Raw genomic sequence first — 13221 nt, 5'->3', positions numbered from 1 at the left:
TAGACAAAGATGAATGTTAAAGGGGAAGTGTACACGCAAAAATCACTTTCTTTCTTTTTCTAAACAAAACGCAATTTTAGAATTAGTTAGTATCTGTGTTTGAAAATATACACTCATTTTTTTCACAGTGAAAGTAGGAAGCTCACAATAGTGTGAAAATGATATGCCGTTATGAGGCCTTCGTTTTTCGAGCTAAACAGGCCTGAGTTATCCCCCTTAGATTATGACGTAATTGGTGCCAATTCAACTGGGTCCCTGTCTATTCTGAACGCAAAAGATATCAAGTACAAGTTTTCGGTAAAACAACATGGCCTACGACACACTCCGGCGCAGTGGTGACTCAGCATAACACTATGCTGGCTGGCATCTGAGATGCTAGAATCACACACCTGTACCTACACCACGTGAAGCGGCTCTAACAAAGCATGATGACGTCATAATGTTTATCAATTGGCACCAATGACGTCATATTGCAAGGGGCATAAGCCATGGTGTTTTTGTTATGGAAATAGAACACTTGGTAAATGTGAAAAATATAAATCGTTTTAATGCGAAACATATGTTAATTAATTGTGATATTTTTAGGTTAACACTTTTATTGTGGAAAAAGTACAAGAAAATTAGGTTCATTTCCGTGTGAACTTGCCCTTTAAGTCCTGTTCTTTTTATACTTTTTATTAACGAGTTTGTACGTGAAATGGAGAATCTTGGGCTAAGAGGCATATTTGTGAAAGATAATTTTGATGAAATCATGTTATTATTATTTGCTGATGATGTCATTCTTGTTGATGATTGTGTAATTGGACTGCAGAGAAAACTAGATGCTTCAGATTCTTATTGTGACAAATGGGGCCTTGAAGTTAATTTAGATAAGACAAAAGTCATAGTTTTTAGAAAGGGTGGTTAAAATTGAGGATGTTGGTTGGTTGGTTGGTTGGTTTGTTGTTTAACCGCCGCACTCAGCAGTATTCCAGCTATATGACGGCGGTCTGTAAATAATCGAGTCTGGACCAGACAATCAAGTGATTAATATCATGAGCATCGATCCACGCAATTGGGACCAATGACATGTATCAACCAAGTCAGCGAGCCTGTCCACCCGATCCCGTTAGTCGCCTTTTACGACAAGCATAGTCGCCTTTTACGGCAAGCATGGGTTGCTGAAGACCTATTCTACCCCGGAATCGAGGATGTGCCTAATGAAAAAGCACTGAAAAGGTTCAGAGTAATTTCTTTAAAAGTGTTCTTTCCGTTGGTAAAAGAACATCAACAAATGCAATTCTAGGACAGCTGGGAAGAACATCATTGTGTGTACACTATTACAGTCGTTGTATTAAGTACTGGTGTCGACTGCTTAGATTACATGAAACAAGATATCCGTATGCCTGTTACCAAATGTTAAAAGCATTTGACGAAAATGGTCAAACTAACTGGGTTTCTTATGTAAGACAATTATTGTTTCAAACTGGGTTTTCATATGTGAAAAACTTAATTAGAAAACTTAATTCCAAAATGTTACCATGTGCTGCCATCTGTACCAAAATGTATCAGTCTTCTATCTACCAGAAATTATTGTGTTATTAAAAACCTGTCCATATATTTATAAAGACATTCACCTATGTAAATACAAATGTCAAAAAAGATGAACATTTGTTGTAAGAAAATTTGTGCATGTGCACAGTATATATTATGCCTGTAAATGAACTTTGGGCCATGTGGCCTATATTCATGAATAAACTCTTCTTCTTCTTCTTCTTTATCTTCTAGAGGTAGGGTCTTGTTAGATTGCCCCCCCCCCCCCCCCCCCCAAAAAAAAAATAACAATTGTGTTTAATGAAAGCAATGACAATAAGTCCCCGATTGCAAAACTCACGAACGATGCATTGCTGGTCATCAGGTTGTAATGACTTATCAAACATGCAAAATTGAAAATATATCTAAATGCGCAACGGAAACGAACTAAGCATGCATGCACATGCAATTTAGTCCGAAGTGAGTGAGTGAATATGGTTTTACACCGCATTTAGCAATATTCCAGCAATATCACGGCGGGGGACACCAGAAATGGGCTTCACACATTGTACCACGTCAGGAATCGAACCCGGGTCTTCGGCGTGACGAGCGAAAAGTCCGAAGTAAAAAAATGATGTTCCTATTAAATTGCGTTCAGAAAAACTGGAGTGTTTTACATTTCGATTATGTATGAAGGAGTTACCTCCCTTGGATCAGACAATAACGAGCATGCCGAAGTATTGCCTCTCTCTGTTCAACCCAACATATATCGACATGCATCCACGTACAAATATAAAGTTAGCGCCTATCGGTTCGCTAAACATCACATATACGACATCCTATAATGATATATATCATCACAAATTGTGGTAGATAAAAATACTCGCATATTTGAGCCATAAACTGTTGTATGATGTATTAACATAACAATGTTATATCAACAACCACACGATATCATTTTAAGCACGCCACACTGGGTATTAATAGCGTGCATATGCTGTAGGAAACAGGAGTTATCTCCCTTACATCAATCACCAACAAACTCCAAGACAGTGTGCGCGAACGAAATCACTGCAGAGAGCTCAGTAACAAAACGAACTAGTTTCTGTCTGCAGATGGTTTTGCGCATCTCAATTCATCAACCAGTTTTAACTTCCAAGGTCCAGACGCTATCCAGATCAGCTGTAACAGGTGGGTGGGTGTGTCATGGTGTATATTTGCAAACCAGTGTTCGCGAGGGTCCTTTTCTGTTCCCTATATTTATGACATTGTCTGGGTATGTATTGCATTTTGCTGATGATCAACGATGTGTCTTACGACAGCCACGAGGCGAAAGGTTGCGTGGTGTTCAGTTCACAAACCGAAGACCGGGTCACTTTGAGATTCGATCTTATGGGCGGGGTATACAATATATTGGTTCCAAGTAGTCTTGGACAAGGGTCTCGTTGTCGTGGTCTCCGCCCACAAGGCTAGTACAGCAGTAGTATTCGACGACGAGAATTAACCTTGTCGAAATAACCTGGTTCCATAATCAATGTATGCTTGTGCTAGATCTAGATCTTATTCTTAGCAACTCATGCTGGTCGTAAGAGGCGACTAGGGGATCGGGTGGTCAGGTTCGCTGACTTGGTTGATGCATGTCATCGTATCCCAATTGCGTGGATCGATGCTCATGATATTAATCACTTGATTGTCTGGTCCAGACTCAATTATTTACAGACCGCCGTCATATAGCTGGAATATTGCTGAGTGCGGCGTTAATCAACAAACCAAAACCAAATCATTAAGTTTGTCGTATCCCAATTGGGTAGATCGTTGCTCATGATGTCAATCGCAGACTCGAATATTTACAGACTACCGTCATATAGCTGAAATATTGCTGAGGGCAGCTTTAAACAACAATCAGAATCAATCCAAACCGATTTGCCTCCATCATGCTGAGACTGTGACAGCTAGCGTTTGTCAAAAGCAGGTCTTGGAGGTTTACAGTACTTTTTGTAGTACTCCGGACTCGTATAGTTAGCCCACTGAAATATATGCTGCAGTTAAAATGAATACCCCATTCAGACACAGTATACCCAGCAAACAATTCTACGTTGTGACAAGGTTGTGACAACGTTGACTTTTCGTTGCTATAACGTTGTGATGTTACGTTGTCACAACGTAAATCTGTAGACTCACAGATTGGTTGCTACAACGTTGTGCGTAAACCAAAAAACAACCAAATCAAGATGTTGTCACAACGTCCATTTTTTACGTTGCTACAACGTTTAACCAAAACGTCGCGACAACGTAGGTATCAAATACTGTTTACATATGGCGACACTACAGCCATTGCAGCACGTTGTTGCAATGTCCATGTAGATTAACGCTTTATTCCTCAATACCTCCCAGGCACTTTAACAACCATCAAACAATAAGTCCGGCACAAATTGAAACATTTAAATTTTCTTGGCCTTACCCCATACATTCAGCATTGAGAGCAACACTGTGACAAACAGAATAGTCTATGCATCTGATGTCCTAAGATCAATTTCCCAGCAACGAAATGACAATGGTTGAGTTGACCTTTATTTATTTGTTAAATGACAAGTCAGAACTTGGGCTGAGTTGCTGAGGAGCCTTTTCAGTCCTCAAATGAAAAGTCACAGGGATGATCTTCAACTGTATCCATAGGCTCTCCTTATGCCTTTGTAACTGAATAAAAAATGACACAAATGTTATAAAATGGCAAGGCAAGGGACATATTTCTGACATAACAAAATAATGGTTGCATTCCCCAAAATAAACTGTTAAAAACTTCTGAAAGTGCGAAGAAGGCGCTGACAGTAATACCATGATGCTCTTGGATCATGCATGGCAGAAAAGCTTTTAGCACTGAATCATTGGTGTAACTTTATACCCCCGCCCTTTTAGATTGTGGGTATAATTAAATAAGAATCATCTAAATTTTAATTCTTGAAGATGTTTGTATATATTATTGCATCAGACATACCTTTCTGTCAGTGAGGTACTTTAAACAAATATGCTCCATCAATACTGTTTTCTCCACCTGAAAGAAAAACAGAAACCACAAAATATCACATTCTTAAATAAACCAGTACTGTATAGATAAATCACATTTACTTAGAGTATGATGTAACTGGTGGTAATATTGGCAAATAGTTTTATCAGTCAACAGATCAACTGTAGTTATTCAAAAGCAGTAACTTTACCTTTCTGCTGTATATCACAAACTAGTGATTCAAGTGAATATGTTGGCCAAGTTTCTAAAATCTTATTTGAAAAATATGTACATAAATGAAAAATATATATTGCCAAATAAAATAAATAGTCCCCATATTTGAAGCAAGAATGTTGAATATGAATTATGAATTGACCCACCAATAAGTGATAGAAGTGTTAACACTTTGGGGTATTTATCCTAATTAAAACTGTGATTATTTTTTTTAATACTTAGATCTACCTTAATATTTTCCATATTAATATGCCCGGTAGTTATATATGTTCTAACATTTACAAAGATTAGATACATGGGGAAATTAACAAAATGCAATAGCTTATACAATACCAGACGAAGTTGAAACAGCTCTGTAAATATTTATTGAAATTTATTTGTCACTACGTTTATTAACATAGATCTAATACAGTTAAATATCGTTTAATATAATTCTGTAGTATGGTAGCCTACGTGGCAACATATGGAGATCGAAAACCGAACAAATATTGTTGCTATCGATTCCATTGTATTTTTCATTGGTGCACATTGGCTACACCTATCTCACCTTAATAATCAACAAACGATGACCAACTCACTGACAATATATGGTGATATTTAACTTTTGACTATCGACTAGCTTATCATCACCAGCGAGGACAATACCGCAAACACCCCGTTATAGCGTGCGACGAGAGACTCGTTTTACTTTTGCTCGTTTTCATTAGAAGGGAGTCGGACATAGATCTAGTTATCGGAAAATGATGAATTGATTCTTTTTGGGAAATAATAAAAATACACATGATAAACGCCTTGCTAAAATAAACTTTATAGACAGCACCAACAACCTGATGATCCACATTTAGGCTACTTCAGTCAGTGCTAATTAGGCCTCTTCAGAAACAACAAGTATGTTTCTGTCTCTTCCCGAAAATACAATTTTTTTCATAACATCATTGAGCGCTTTAGACTAGGGCTATTACTAGCAGCCTACAGAGAGTCGATCTGAAAATACTTCCATTGTTTTGATTCCCTCTTTTCGCTGTATAAGAGAAATCGGCAACTACTTAACCTTTCCCATGGCCTGAATGAGCCACATTGTTTCACAAAAAACAAAGTCAGAAGATTAGAACATGTAAACTTTAAATAGTAATGATTTCAGAAATAACACGGAAGAAATGGCGATAACTGTCAGTGGTCAGTAGGCGATGCATATGTTAGGCCTATTTACAGACGTACACGCTTACGATCGAAACCCGAACATAATATGACAGCCACAAAACGCTGCAAGACTGAATTCTGGTCAACCATATACCGCTTGCCCTTGGTAATTACCCTTGGTATTCATAAAATAATAAAATGGAAAAAAGTCTTCAGCCCCCTTCACCTCTATCATCATGTTCTGTGTATCATATTAATATCAACACAAACGCTCAGTGAAAGTGAACGGCAAACTGCATTCTTAACCCTGCCACTTCTGAATAATACGATACATTTAAATCATTTGACGATCTGCATGTACAGAAAAATATCAACAAGCGGAGACGACTTTTGAAAAATTAACTTACCTCATCCGAATTCACAGATCATCTGTCCAGTTCCAGTTGCTGCACAATCACTTGGTCTTATTATATTATGTCCAGAATGAGTTTGAGCTAAGATGGCTGGTGACAACAAATCTTCCGTGACAATGTGACATTCTGACGTCACTTCACGAGGCAACAGGATAAACCTTTCTGCAGTCGCTCTCACGCCGCAAAAAATACGCGCCAATTGTTTTTAACTGTAATATTGCTTGTGACAACATTTAGTAGACAGATAAGTTCGTTAATAGATATATATGTTTAAAAAAAATAACACTAAGAGATGGTAGATCTACGAGTGGTTTCCTAAACATCATTTACAAAAAGTGTTGTAATGTCCAAAGCACAACGTTATCACAACGTTAATTTGCAACGTTGTTGTAACGTTGTGGAATAACGTTGTCATAGAGATACGCAATTACGTTCTGGAAATTTGAGTATAAGTGATGAAAATTCAAATGCCAAATATATAGAAAGGTAATGCATTACTACCTTGGTATTCTGACAAATTCATGTTGATTTTAATAAAGCAGTTCTATTCCTTTATGACTATTGAGAAGCAAACTCAATAACGTTTCACCGACATTTCAGAAACGTAGTTACAAAACGTTGTGTGATGTCCAATGCACAACGTTTTCACAACGTGAATGTTTAATGTTGTTATAAGGTTATGAAATAACGTTGCAGGTCGACGTTAAATAACGTTGTGACAACGTTATATCACGACGTGTGACAACGTTGTGTGTTAGCTGGGTACTGACCGAGCCTACCAGTCCTTGTTTTAACCCCTGAATGCCGAGTGCCAGGCAGGGTAACAACAAGTACCATCTTGCTACGTCCTTTGGTGTGACGAGGCCAATGACCAACACTCCGCTTTCCGGACAGACGCTCTATCCACTACACCATGGAGGCGGTTATCATGGTTAAGGGGTTGTTGAGTAGCCCAATGGGTCAGATTCCCCGTAATGTGTCAAGGCTTTGGGTGGTATCATTCATGACCAGCTCGTTATTAGTCATGCCTGACGCCATCATGGAGATAAAGTGAATCAATTGGTAAATGAATTACCAAGGTTTGTTTGTTTGTTTGTTGTTTAACGCCGCACTCAGCAATATTCCAGCTATATGACGGCAGTCTGTCAATAATCGAGTCTGGACCAGACAATCCAGTGATTGACATCATGAGCATCAATCCACGCAATTGAGATACGATGACATGCATCAACCAATTTAAGTCAGTGAGCCTGACCACCCGATGCCATCAGTCGCCTTTTACGGCAAGCATTGGACGCTGAAGACCTATTCTACCCCGTATCTTCACTGGCCGAATTACCAAGAAGGCTGACTTGATTGATGCATGTTATTGTATCCCAATTGCGTAGATCGTTTCTCATGATGTCAGTCACTGGATTGTATTGTCCAGACACGAATATTTACAGACTGCCAACAAAAAACTGGAATATTGCTCAGTGCAGCATTAAAAAACAAACAAACAAACAAAACAAACAAACAAACAAATCCAACCAAGTAACTGATCATGCCCTGTCTGAAAGTAAAGGAAAGTCAAGGGGGACGTGTCATCATCCTAATGTTAAAAATTGATTTTGGTTTGTTTTGTTTGTTTGTTCTGCAACACCGTACTCAGCAATATTCCAGCTATGTGACCACTGCCTGTAAATAATCAAGTCTGGACCAACAATCAGTGATCCACACCGTCCTGGTACGATGACACACCTCAACCAAGTCAGACCACCAAGTCTATTTTGTCGCCTCATTAAGATCTAGGTACAATAAATAAACAGATGTGAGATTATATGATAAAATATCTCAGATATATTTGTTCTCCTTTAAAATGTATCATTTTTGTGAAAGCATGCTAAATTTAAGGGAACTTACCAATACTGATAAGGATGTATTACCAATAGGTGGGACCCGTGAAGATCTGGGGTAGAATAGATCTTCAGCAGCCCATGCTTGCCATAAAAGGCGACTGCTTGTTGTATCAGGTGATTAACAGGATCGGGTGGTCAGGCTCGCTGACTTGGTTGATGCATGTCATCGTATCCTTATTGCGTGGAACGATGCTCATGATGTCAATCACTGGATTGTCTGGTCCAGACTCAATTATTTACAGACCGCCGTCATATAGCTGGAATATTGCTGAGTGCGGCGTTTATCAACAAACCAAAACCAAACCATTAAGTTTGTCTGTTCATCATCATGTATACTACTCAAAAGCAGTTAAAACACACCCGATTCTTTCATATTACTTGTTATCCTGTGTGGAGTTTGGCAATAAGGACAGGTCATTTCGGTTATTTACGGACCGCCGTCATATAGCTGGTTGATTGTTAAATTTGTCATGGAAACAGGCAATAATCATCCATGATCATGACTTTTGAATACTTGCACTCGTAATACTAATATGTCTGTGCTCACCAATTCCTTGTTACGATATTTCGAACTAGGCGACTATGCTTTTCATAAAAGGCGACTAACGGGATCGGATAGTCGGGCTTGCTGACTTGGTTGATGAATGTCATAGATCCCAATTGCGTGGACCGATGCTCATGATGACAGTCACTGGATTATCTGGTCCAGACAGACCGTAGTCAGAATTTCATATAGCTGGAATATTGCTGAAACAAACACACAACATAAAACATTAAACATAAAACATGGTCGTCTCATTGATGTAAGGGGTGATGTAGCCTGGTGGTTAAAGCGTTCGCACGTCACGCGGAAGACTCGGGTTCGATTCCCGACATGGGTACAATGTGTGAAGCCCATTTCTGGTGTCCCCTGCCGTGATATTGCTGGAATATTGCTAAAAGCGGCGTAAAACCGTACTCACTCACTCACTCAGCTTCTGTCACGGTCCGTCCCTTGTTCACCACATCGTGTACTTTAATTGCTGGGCCACGATATATCACTCACTCATTGATGTAGGAAAAATACATGCAGCAGTAGAAATTAACAACTTTAGCCCACTAGTCCTTATGATGATAGCATATAGCAAAACCTTTAAAAAGGGCAAATGTCTACTAGTCCTTATGATACCTTAACTATTGGGCAGTTTGGCTAGGACTACAGGACTAGTGACAATTTCTAACACTGATATGCCACTCAAAATAAGTTAGAGAACACCCAATTTTTGGATACCACTCTAGCTAATCTTTCATAATAATATTAATACTACTACTAATAATAATAATAGTAGGTCATTTATTTCCACTCCACACAGGGGGATGGTCAAACTATTATTACCCGATCAGTGGATCAGTTTCATTCTCAGGCGATAGGGTGTTCTGTAACTTCTTTTGAGTAGTATATATCACACAAAATGGAATGAAATGCAACTTTGTTGTGACAACATTTGCCAATTGGTTGGATTCCCAAATAATCCAGCAGTCTCTATAGGCCTATTAAATTCACAGAATTGTTGTGGGAAGAGATGCAGTTCTGGTTACACGATTTGCAAACCGTGCATACATCAGCAGTTAAAGGCGACTACGCTTGTCGTAAGAGGCAACTAACAGGATCGGGTGGTCAGGCTCGCTGACTTGGTTGATGCATGTCATCGATCCCAATTGCTTGGATCGATGCTCATGATGTCAATCACTGGATTGTCTGGTCCAGACTCGATTATTTACAGACCGCCGTCATATAGCTGGAATATTGCTGAGTGCGGCGTTAAACACAAACAAACCAACCAACATCAGCAGTTTGCTGTCATCATCAGGACACATGGACATGGTTTCTTGATAATTCATAAAAATTATTCTTGGTAATAAATATGATGCAAGTTTCATTCCCATTTCATGTCAAGTTTATGTTCATCGTGAAATAACTTTTCTAAAGCCTGGGACTGGTATCTCACTCCAGACATTAATGTGGTTGGGACATTAACTTGATATGAAATGGGAAGCTTGTCTAATATCCTCCAAGGCTGTCCATATTGTGTCCATTGGTGCTTCTCTTTATTATGACAACATATTTTGTCCAAATCATTAGGAATTCTTTTTTTAGTGTGTTTTTTAAGTGGTATTTATTCAGAATATTTTGGGGGGCACGGGTGGCCCAGTCGTCTAAGGTGCTGTGATTCACTTTGCAGAGTTGCGTCCCTTGGTCCCGCCAGAAACCTATGATTGTTGGTTCGAATCCCCATTCGCCCCCGATTATGTTTCTAGGTTTGTCAGAACCATACCCGTGTCCGTGGGTTTCACCGAAGTGGTAAACATCTGAGACCTGCATCACTTCGGGCTTTCCTCCCACATTAAGCTGACACACCACGATATAACTGGAATACTGTTAAAAGCGGTGTTAAACCCAACTCACTCCCTCAGAATATTTTTGAATTTCAATGACAGCAACTTTTGTTGAGACATTTATTACTGTTGACTCCACATCCAGGTGAGCTATGGCTCCAAGACACTATTCTTTCCATTAGGTTATGACATATGGCATATATGATTATTGTCTCCATGTATTTCAGGGTCAAGACAAAAACTTGTGACACCCAACACAACGTTCGAAAGACTTGTAAGCTCTTGGCCGCATACTCGTATTCAGGAGAACTTTGCAATGGATGAGCAAGGTGCCAGAAGCCAAAGTGACTTCACTGAGCAAGACCCACCAAATAGTGACTCTGCTGTCATAGTACTGAATCATCCTGAAAACGGCTCTGAAGTCAGCAGGGATCACCAAGAAGTAAAATCTTACTTACACATGGAAAACTCAACCTCTTTGGATGAAGGCTATTTGAGCCAAAGGAAAAGAATTCTATTGTCTTCTCACAAACAAATCCTGGCGAAGGTCATTCAGCAGAGATTGGTATCAAAGAACCTATGTCAAATGCTCAATCAAAGTACGCCAACTACCATTCCTGATGGTGAGCAACCCCTGAATGATACAGATACTAGTCCTCTGATTGTGTCTGTAAGACCAATATCACAAACTGTTTCTGGAAGCATGAAGTTGTCGTACACTATAAAAGATGGTGAGCTTCCAACAGCTCTTCAGGAGGCCAGGCAACGTGTTGAATGTGTTGAACAAACAATGATACCACAGGTCCTTCAACATGACCCCAGGGTTCCTGCTGAAGATGCTCTTCAGGAGGCCAGGCAACGTGTTGAATGTGTTGAACAAACAACGATACCACAGGTCCTTCAACATGACCCCAGTGTTCCTGCTGAAGATGCTCTTCAGGAGGCCAGGCAACGTGTTGAATGTGTTGAACAAACGTTACCAGAGGTCCTTCAACATGACCCCAGTGTCCCTGCTGAAGCTGCTCTTCACGAGGCCAGGCAACGTGTTGAATTTGTTGAACAAATAACGATACCAGAGGTCCTTCAACATGACCCCAGTGTTCCTGCCGAAGCTGTTCTTCAGGGGGCTGAATGTCTTGACCTGATGAAGATACCAGAGAGTTTTCAAGATGACCCCAATTTTCCTAGTGGAACATTTGAGGAAATCCATGACAACAGCAGTTCAAGTCAAGAGAATCTGGAGTGGGTCAGATCTCTTGGATCTGAACAAGCCATAATGTTCTTATATTCTAGTCCCAATGTTAGCAGTATCATCCAGAATACATACGACGATGAAATAATTGTGGATCAATATCTGCAACCGGTTAAGAAAAGAAAGGTGAGCAAGTGACTACAGCTGAATAGCCCATTGAAATAAAATGGAATAATCAAAACGCTGAGAGAAAACCTGACTGCCACCCTGCAGCAGATTCAGGGTAGGCAGGACAATTCCAAGAAGGAATGAGGCTGGGAAACGAATACCAAGGAATGAATCTTAAAATTGGTGATGGATTCTGAAAATGATGTTTGTGCTTCTTCTCCTGTGTGTGTTCCAGCATGTCCGGGGGCAGTCGGGTAGCCTTGTGGTTAAAGGGTTCGCTCGTCACGCCAAAGACCCGGGTTCGATTTCCGATATGGGTACAATGTGTGAAGCCCATTTCTGGTGTCCCCCGCCGTGATATTGCTGGAATATTGCTAAAAGCGGCGTAAAAAAGCACTCACTCACTCACTCACTCCAGCATGTCCATTTATATACACATGGGAAGAATGTGTGGAGATACAACTGCCATGAAATGTGTAAAACAGGTGGAGCTGAGAAGATCTCCATGAGGGTTGAGTTACTGGATAAGGATAAGTGGTGTGGAAGGCCTCTAGAGACCTCAATAGAAGGTATTTGAGATCTCAAGAGACCACTATTGGAAGAGGGAAGTGAAAAGCTCCAGTGACCTGTGTGGAGGAAAACTTTAAAGATCTCCAGTGACCTTATTGGAGGAACACGTTTAAGATCTCCAGTGACCTGTGTGGAGGAAAGCTTTTAAGATCTCCAGAGACGATCCTGTGTGGAGGAAAACTTTAAAGATCTCCAGTGGTTATGGAAGAAAAGTGTTGAAGATCTTTTAAGGTTTTGATATCTGCAGTGACCTATTATGGAAGGAAGGGTGTGAAGACATCTAGTGATCTATGTGACCTCAATGGAATGATAGGACCTTCCCAAAGAAGATGAGGAGAAAGGTTAGGAAAAAGAAGGAACTCATTTATCTCCAAACGAGGAATGTACATTAAAGACAGGATTTGGTTGGTTGGTTTGTTGTTTAACGCTGAACTCAGCAATATTCCAGATATATGACGCCGGTCTGTAAATAATCGAGTTTGGACCAGACAATTCAGTGAATAATATGAGCATTGAGCAATTGGGATCGATGACATGCATCACCCAAGTCAGCGAGCCTGACCACCTGATCCCGTTAGTCGCCTTTTACTACAAGCACAGTCACCTTTTACGGCAAGTATGGGTTGCTGAAGGCCTATTCTACCCCGGATCTTCACAGGTCTTAAAGGCAGGAAATGCAGATAATGCAGATATTTCAATGTGAATAAAAAGTTC

At 39.9% G+C, this 13221-nt stretch overlaps 1 protein-coding gene across 2 annotated transcripts; it reads left to right on the top strand.

The window, feature by feature from the left end:
- Nucleotides 1–2582: 2582 nt before the first annotated feature.
- On the top strand, nucleotides 2583–13019 carry LOC124125530. 2 transcript variants are annotated; one of them, XM_046488857.2, is made up of 3 exons: nucleotides 2583–2703; nucleotides 10805–11334; nucleotides 11428–13019. In XM_046488857.2, exons 1-3 carry the CDS (start codon nucleotides 2628–2630, stop codon nucleotides 11965–11967), a joined length of 1146 nt encoding a protein of 381 aa, XP_046344813.2. In that variant the 5' UTR covers nucleotides 2583–2627; the 3' UTR covers nucleotides 11968–13019. The 2 variants fall into 2 exon arrangements, with proteins under 2 accessions (XP_046344813.2, XP_048247838.1); XM_048391881.1 differs by having other exon boundaries at nucleotides 2695–2788.
- Nucleotides 13020–13221: the final 202 nt, after the last annotated feature.

Source organism: Haliotis rufescens, unplaced genomic scaffold (genome assembly GCF_023055435.1).
Source record: "Haliotis rufescens isolate VD_foot unplaced genomic scaffold, xgHalRufe1.0.p SCAF_100, whole genome shotgun sequence".
NCBI classification, from domain to species: domain Eukaryota; kingdom Metazoa; phylum Mollusca; class Gastropoda; order Lepetellida; family Haliotidae; genus Haliotis; species Haliotis rufescens.
Note: the sequence above shows the minus strand (reverse complement) of the source record. Positions and strands in the feature narration are given on the sequence as shown.